Raw genomic sequence first — 8859 nt, forward strand, 5'->3', positions numbered from 1 at the left:
TAAGTTAGCAGTGGGCTAACTTATCCCCTTTTCACACACACATTTGTTAACCAGGGTTAACCTAAAGCCAGGGCTATGTGATTCACACTGCAGTTCTACTAACCCAGGGCTAATAGAGCCCAGTGCTATTCCCAGTGCTGCCAGGTACTACAGTCTCTGGCCCCATTTCATAGAGAGCCGCAGTAACGAGTCCGGAAATCATCGATGCTAACAGCCCTGGTTCTTCACAGTTTTCGCCTATGGGAGTTTTGAATGGGTTTTTGGCGCGATGCTTCTAATAATCTCTCTGGGCAACGCTGGCTTAATCAAACGCGAACCAGTGTTTAGTAACATCATCTTCACACATGAAGACCACTTTTATGAGTTTTGAAGCTTTTACATGCCGTTAAACGGGCGGCTAGCTAGCAAACGGCTAAATGAGACTACACTGCTGAGTCGATGTGGATATATACGTCAATAACGTCACCACTTCAAACGACGAACACGGAAATTCTCTTTCCCTCACCTGGTTTAGCCCCGTTCAGCCCGGGGTAATCAGTGCACAGCAGTGCACACATCCAACAACAGTCCAGGTTGACTGCTGACGTGAAGCCTATGCGACACTGTGTGTAGTTCTGGATTAGCTTAGCTCGAGCATTTTACTTCTAGGGCTCGCATTTACGCTACAAAACTCATGAAAGTGGTCCTCATGTGTGAAGATTATCCCGCTGAACCTTGGTTCGCGTTTGATTAAACTTGCGTTGCCCACAGACATTATTTGAAGCATCGCGGCAAAAACCCATTCAAAAATCCCATAGACAGAAACAGTGAAGAACCAGGAAGTTCGGGACTTCCGCATTCAGCCTACAAAAATACGTCATCCCTGCGGCTCTCTATTTCACACTGGCAACTTTGGGCCCCGTGTTTAGACCAAAAGTCGGGGTTAACCCTGAAAAGTCAGGGCTAACCCTGCTCCTGCCTGGGCTGAAGTCAGGGTTAGCCCACTTTAGAATGTTCCAGGATTGTGCAAGTGTGAAAGCTTTCTTAGCCTGGGGCTAACAGCTGCCTTAGCCCCAGGCTAAGGGCTAATGTACACCGCCTCCGGAACAGATTTCGGTACGGCTGCGAACAGACCCACACTCATGTAATCTGTCAGACATATGCGGGATCAAAAATAGAACCGCTGCGTAATTTTTCCATACCGCATGTATTGCCCATCAATTAACATGAGCGAGAGTCAATTTGTCAGTTTTGCCGGATCAGCAACGCAGCTGTAACGTATCTGGTGTACATTGCCTGTAACAGTTCAGATATAGTAGATATTGGCAGACACACAGTAGCTTTGGCAGAGATTAAATACGTGCCTTTTCACTAATGGGATAGTTTATCTAGCTATTGGGACAAGCTGCAGGTGTGGTGGAATTTTGCTAGACGCACAGGCATGGAACAGTCAAATCATTTCTCTGAAGGAAGTTGTGAACAGGTCTTATCTCGGGAAGCAGAGGGCCTCCTCAGAGCAACAGGGGGTCCCTGTGACGTCCTGACTGAGACTTGCGTGCCAGGAGGCCTATATAAGAGTTGTGAACTTACAATAAAGCAGACCAACTATCTATTCCAGGACTGTGTGACTGTCTCTTTCTTAGAGGGTTTCTGAGGGTTTTTCTTATATTAGGTTTTTAGCTTCTACACAGGCTGCAGCCACACAACGCATGAACACAAAAATTCTGCTGTTTCCTCTTCTTCCCAGTGAGCCTGACCAACTTTGTGCCGCGGTTTGGTTTCCTCCACCTGGATCTGCCTGTCTTCCTGGAGACCTTCTGCAAGTATCCTTTAAAGTTGAAGGACTTGCTCCATCTCGGCATGCTCATTATCAAATGATCATTTCTGAGGAATTGCCTTTAGAAAAACAACACCTATACTCTCCCGTTATGGTCGATAGCTCAAAATTAAAACAAATGATGTTACTTTTAACACGTTCACTGCCAATGACGTGTTAACACGTTTTCAGAATCCAGCTGTTGACTGCCAACGACGTGTTAACACGTTTTCAGAATCGATTTTTTTTTTTTGACGGTGGGACGTTGATCTAACCCTTTTACGTCTCCTACACCAGAATTGGAGGTATTGAATGTGTATAATCTATTTTACCGACCCACTGAGTGTCGACATGTCTCTCCACAGTAGAAAGAGGCGACCCAAAACTGGAGGGAAAAGCGCGAGGAAGCCGTTCTCATACTGTAAAATTGATGGCGAAAACGCTTTCACTTTCGCGCTGATGCACAGCGGTGGCAACGGTGGGGGGTTCCAAGAATAGATTGGATGCACACTTTGAAACACGCAGCATAAATATGACCAGAATCGCATCAAAGCTCTCAACCAAAACTCCACGAAACGAGCGAGTCCACCCAGACTTCCTCAAACAGCGGCCGCGCAAACAGGCAGCAGCCAGGCAGCAGCAACTTCGTTGTGACACGCCCGCTGGAGAGCCAGGGAGGCAGGAGGAGAACACACACGGAGGGAGGAGTTGGAAGCAGAGGGGGGTTTCCTGCTGTTATGGAGGAAATTACTGTTCAAAACTATTCTTTAGATGTCTGACTCTTACTGATGCCAAAAATGAATGGTTAAAGTGACTGTTCTATCGAATTTCACAAAAAGCCGTTTATCTCTGAATCATTTTTCTGACGCTGAAACCATGCTGTATTCAACTGCTAATGCTTACATAACTACTAACTCTACAAACTAACTCTTTTAGACAGAGAAAGCACACATTCTATTAGTTCTTTTGAGATATTGTGTGTTCACAAAATCTTAGCAGAAAAGAATCCTCGGGTCTTGAAAGATGAGCCAGAATCCTCAAAAAAACCCTCTGGCAGAAGCTAACTACAGTAAAAAAAAAAACGTCTGGCAGTGAATGTGTTAAAATGATAGTAGAGTAACATAAGTCGAAATGCTTTATGGCATAGTTAAGTATTCCTGTACATAACGATGAGAGACAGAAGATTCAGTATGAGATGACTTTCGAATGTGAATGTATTCCGCTTTTACGGTATTCACCAAGTTTTTGGGAGATGGTCTTGTTGGTCAACTTTAAGTTGAGAAATTAGAACATACAGTAGGCTAAATGTCAAAAGCATCCATGTGTCCCTGCTAGATTAGCCATTTCAGTGCCCCATGCTAATAAAGTGATCTAAAAAAAGGTTATATTATTATTATTATTACATTACAGTATATATTTATTAATACATTTCAAAACTTAAAATATCCTCAACTAAATATAGCAAACTTCACTACACAGTGGATGAATATGAGATTGCTCACCTGAAATAGTTCCCAAATTAAACCTGGCTACATATGTTTAATTTAAATAGTTCCCAAACTATTTAAAGGGACAGCTCACCCTAAAATCCAAAATACATATTTTTCCTCTCACCTGCAGTGCTATTTATCCATCTATATCGTTTTAAGATAGTTACCTGAGTTTTGGAGATATCGGGCACAGAGATGTCTGCCTTCTCTCCAATACTATGGAACTGGATGGCACTCGGCTTGCGGTGCTTGAAGCACCAAGAAAATACATTTGAAAAACTCAACAGCATTGTCTCTTTCCAGAAATCATGACCCGGTTACTCAAGATAATGCACACTTTGTTGTGAGCAGTTTCATGTAGGAACTATTTTCTTTTGCAGTCTCATGTAGGAACTAGCTAGCAGCTAGCGGGAGTAGATCGGTCAAAAGGAAATAGTTCCTACATGAAACAGCTCATAACAAGGTCTGTGGATTATCTTGAGTAAAATGATAATTTTTTGGAAAGAGACATTGCTGTTGAGTTTATCAAATGTATTTCTTTGGCATTTTGAGCACCACAAGCCGAGTGCCATCCAGTTCAATTGTATTGGAGAGAAGGCAAAAACTATGCAGCTAATATCTCCAAAACTCAGGCAACTAACACAAAACGACACAGATGGATAATAAATAGCACTGCAGGTGAGAGGAAAAATATGTATTTTGGATTTTAGGGTGAGCTGTCCCTTTAAACTATTTTACGTAAGCAACCTGATATTCATCCACTGTGCAGTGATTCCAGCTGCATGCTGTCGCCCATGCCTTCCAACTTCTCTTCCTAAACAGGGGAAGTAGTCCCTGGTAGTTTGAAACAATTATATAAATATCATTTCTAGCTTCATGCTCAGCTCATTTGTAGCACCTTCGTGCTCAATGTATGCACAGTTGAGCAATTGTGCGCTGCGATGTGCGGAACTCCTCTACCTTCTTATAGTAGTGAGATGCTATTTTATATACTATTTTATATAGGTCGTATTTTTACTATTCTACACAAAACTGGCACACATAACTGCATATAATTTAAGATGGGCAGTGGTGGCCCAACGGTTAGAGAAGCGAGCTTGTGACCGGAAGGTCGTCGGTTCAATCCCCGGGACCGGCAGGATAAATCTGGGTGGGGAAAGTGAAAAGGCAGCGGTTGCCCCTCCCTCATTACCACCACTGAGGTGCCCTTGAGCAAGGCCCTTAACCCCAACTGCTCCAGTGGAGCTGATCAGTGGCCAGCAGATCAGACTGTGGTTGTACTGGTCAGCTTCCAGGTGTGAATGTGTGTGAATGTGAACAGGGCGCTCCTGAAAAAGAGAGCATTGCTCTCAGTGAGACTCCCCCTGTATAAATAAAAAGGTAAGAGTGCTTAACATTTAGCATTAAAGCACAACTTCTCGTTTTCTCACTTTTAAGTCGCCTACTGTCACTTAACATAGTTTATGCTGAAGAGTTAGCATGGAGCATCAGCGCAAATGATGTCCCGGGCAGGGACACACGGGTGATTTTGCTTTCATCACTTAACGGGTAAGTTGACCAACAGGCCAATCTCTCAAAAATGCTTAATATTCTGTTCATCATGTCTTTTAGCTCCTTAACCTCCTTGCCTCTCAGATACGTGGTGTCCCTCTCCGGTGCGTTGGCGGTGGTCAACTCCGTGCCGTGCTTCGCTCTCGACGGCCAGTGGATGCTCAACGCCCTGCTGGAGGCCACGCTGGTTACCGTGGTAACAGACCGGCAACGGCGCGAGCTGATTGGCTTCTTCCTGCTGCTGGCGGGCAGCGCCCTGCTGGCGGCCAACGTAGCGCTGGGGCTGTGGATGGTCACGGCACGGTAGCCACAGCGGCTAGCTGACCTGGCACGTACCGCCGAGGATCATAGGTCTTAACAGATAAACGCTATGAGGAATGAGACTGGCTCTCCCAGGATGTGTTTGGGCTTTGTGGACCAGTGAACTGTGGACGTGCAGGGAAAAAATACTGCATGACCCAGCAGCACTGCCCAATTCAATAAGGCACGATGGGAACTGTTGAGTGGAACGGACTGTCTGCCTCTAGGCTTTAACTGGACCACAAAGGGGAAAGAGATGCACAAGTCATTTATCTCGCTGTGCCCCCACCAGACAAACACATGGACAAATAAAGAACGCACCTGCTCATTACTAGCACTGTCATATGTGACCGTTTACAACAACTGCACAATCTGTTGAAAGTGTGTGTGTGTGTGTTTAGGTTGAGAGAGAACGGTCTGTCTCCATTTCAAGGGTTTGATTCCATCATGCTTTACATGCCTATTAGGAGGAAAGAAGGAAAATCCAATGCACTCTCACCTGTGTAATGTTAAGAAGCCTTTGGTATTCTGGGCTATTTCATGCTAAAATGTTAGAAAACTATGAATAATACTTTGCGGCCCCTCCTGTCCTTCTTCAGCATGCAGATAACAATGAAACATTTGTCATTTGACATGACATAGCCAAGAATATTAAAGGCTTTTTTGCTTTATACAGAGGAGAGTTTTCCTTTACATATGGCCCATATTCTTACTAAGCTCCTTCAGTGAACATGTTTGATGTCCATGCAGCATTCCTCGTCTGATCAACACTACAGTACATGTATATAAAGTAGGCTACATGTGAGGAGCGCTGCCTTGGCTTCAATGTGTTGAAGTTGGGATGAAGAAAAACCACTACAAGGCACTCTCCTCTTAGAAAAAATGTTTAAAAAGCCTTAAGAAAAATACTGTGTATCCCTGTTGGAAAAATGTTGCTACCTGAAATTGTCTTTATCTTACCGGGGCATTGCAGTGGAAGAATGGATTTCTCTGTCAACTCCTTCCCACTTTTTTGTCGATTTCTTAAGTTTAAGAAGTTTAATTTGTACTTTCTTGACCTGTTCACTCTGCATCTCCCCTCTCTTTGTAAAAGTCGATTATTTTGTCAACCATCTGGAATAAAAGAATGTTCTGACTCTTAAGCTGCTTAAGTAAGTCATCAATACCAGTTCATTCTTTGTTGGAATTGTTCTTTTTGGGCAGTTTGGCTCTCTGCTTTACTAAACACCATTAGGCTTCATGTCACTTAACAATGAATTCCCTGTTGTCCCTTTTCTTTTTCTGCCCGTTTGTAGTTTCACAACTTACTTTTCTGTCAGAATAGTCTGCTTCGGCCAGCACCGTTTCTTAATTATCACGTCCCATTCGTGACATCACAAATCTTTGAGCCAATCCCCGATAAAACTGGGAGCGAAGGGTTTCACGGTTGAGTGACATCACAGCCGATTTGTCGACGTTCCATTTAAACAGTCTAAACATTACCTGCCAGAGGTGTGAAGAACTTCAACAACGTTGTGTGTGAATTTTGCTCAATCTTGCTTGTAGTACATTCGAATAAGCATTATCTTTTTCAATTATTTTCAGATTTCAATGTATGGCATTCATTTAAAAGCTTGCAATCTGCACTTTCATAATGTTTTTAAAAAAGTTACCCAAAATATCAGTCCCTATCACATAATTGTCTTCCCTCAAACACAGTAGCAAACTGTCCCAAACCACAGTGTTTTGTATTTGTACAGTGATTACCTTTCCTGAGTGTGAGACACCATCATCATTCTTCCATCATTTGGAAGGGTGTTTCCCACAGACACAGATACTGAATCTCCAGTCTAACCGAGGTGTGTGTGTGTGTGTGTGTGTGTGTGTGTGTGTGTGTGTGCACGATCAGGGGTGTGTACGTGTGTGTTAACCATAGATAAGCAAAGACACCTCAGTCAGCAGGTTTGTGTGCTCATTATGTGTAATGGTTGACTGCAGACTGTCATGTAGTCATGTGACTGAGTAGTGGAATGTGTGTCGAGAGTCCAGTACAGTTCTTCGTACGCGTTGGCTTCTGTGGAGCGCTTAAAGGGCCACTTTGCCTATTTTCACCCAGCTTTGTATCATTACAAAATCACTAGTATATATGCAAATGAACAATGTTTAACTTCCTCCATCCTCTCCAGGCATCTTATTTCTAGTTTTGTGTGTCTGTTTGATGACTGCATCAAGGCCCCCACTGAGAGGATCAGAGAGGCGTGGCAGGAGGAACTTGGTGTTGATTTGTCTGAAATTATATGGGACAGGAGTCTGTCTGTGGTCCAACTCTGCTCAATCAACAGCAGACACCAGCTGATCCAATTTAAAGTCACTCCCGTCTTCATTATTCCCAAATCTAGGTTGCACAAGATCTCCCTTCTGTCTCACCGCTATGTGATAGGTGTCAGGTGTTCGAGGGTACATTGTCCCATTCTTTTTGGTTTTGCCCTTCACTATCTGGATTCTGGGCCAAAATATTTGATTGGTACTCTAAGGCTTATGAAATAGCCCTTCAGCTGGAGGCGGAACTCTCCATCTTCGGCTGCTCGGAATATGCTCCTCCCTACGTTTGTGCAACAATCTGTGACGCAGGGGATTGTTGCAATTTCCCAAATTCCCACACAAATACGACATTTGAATTCAATTCAATTGAAACTTAAACTTAACTTAACTATTGCTATCATGTTGCTCTCTCTCTCCCTCTCTCTCTACCACTCTCCATCCAGGTAAGATGGAGGGAAGTTAAACATTGTTGATTTGAATACTGATTTTGTAATGATATAAAGCTGGATGAAAATCGGCAAAGTGCATTTTGAAGGCTGATTTTCTTTCACTAATCTGCCTCCAAAGATTGATTGTGCGTGTGTGTGTGTGTGTGTGTGTGTGTGTGTGTGTGTGCGTGCGCGTGTGCATGTGTACACATTTCCTTGTGCGTCTCAGTGCTTATCTTGCGGTAATGACAGGCTGGAGAGATGTTTCTGTAAACGGACATGGGAATAGGCAGAGGGGAGGAGAGGAGAGAGAGGAAGCATGTCTGGCTCATCTCGAGGCTCTTGACTCAGCTCCACCATGACCTTCTCCTGTGTAAGATTAGAGGCTAAAACAGGAGCGGAGACAATGGAGGCTGGAGCGCAGAGTAGTGTCTGAACAAGAGGGAACAAGTGATATGAGTCACAACGGTGAACAATGGCATCGTGGTCTCAGCGTCTGCGTGATGAATGGGTGTTTTTGGCTGTGCCGGAAGTCCCGTCTATATAAGGACATTTGCGGCCGCCGCCCCGTAACCCTAATGAGCATGTGCAGAAAGGGTTCTCACCACAGTGAGGAGGGGGGGCTAAGAGCAATCAAGAGCTGTGGTGTCACTGTCATCGCCACCTTTCTCTCTCTCTCTCTCTCGTTCTATTTAGAGAAAGTATTGATGTATGCAGTGAAAAACACGCATGTTTTCACAGTGTCTTCACAACTGGATTGCAGTTGTTCCACAATTGTTTACTCACTAAAACTGGGACTTGGGCCACAACCACTAAGTCTGCAAACCTACAAGCCCATATTCTGCTTTCCGCTCAGTTTGCAATTCTTTATTCTTTAACACTGCACACAGCAATGTGTCCTTTTCTGTGCTTCTCAACGTGGGGTCTGAGGACCACCAGGGGTCCTGGAGGGGCTTCCAGGGGGTCCCCAGAAAATGGATGAATGTTAAACGTT

At 44.1% G+C, this 8859-nt stretch overlaps 1 protein-coding gene across 2 annotated transcripts in view; it reads left to right on the forward strand.

Annotated features, from left to right (window-relative positions):
- The window catches only part of mbtps2 (membrane-bound transcription factor peptidase, site 2), a 52409-nt gene extending 46137 nt beyond the window's left edge, over positions 1-6272 (forward strand). For both annotated transcript variants that reach the window (XM_083657691.1, XM_083657692.1), the window contains 2 exons: positions 1727-1802; positions 4921-6272. In XM_083657691.1, coding sequence (XP_083513817.1) covers positions 1727-1802; positions 4921-5143 — 299 coding nt within the window. In that variant the 3' untranslated portion in view covers positions 5144-6272. The remainder of the gene's footprint in view (positions 1-1726; positions 1803-4920) is intronic.
- Positions 6273-8859: the final 2587 nt, after the last annotated feature.

Source organism: Poromitra crassiceps (genome assembly GCF_964638095.1).
Source record: "Poromitra crassiceps genome assembly, chromosome: 2".
Taxonomy (NCBI): domain Eukaryota; kingdom Metazoa; phylum Chordata; class Actinopteri; order Beryciformes; family Melamphaidae; genus Poromitra; species Poromitra crassiceps.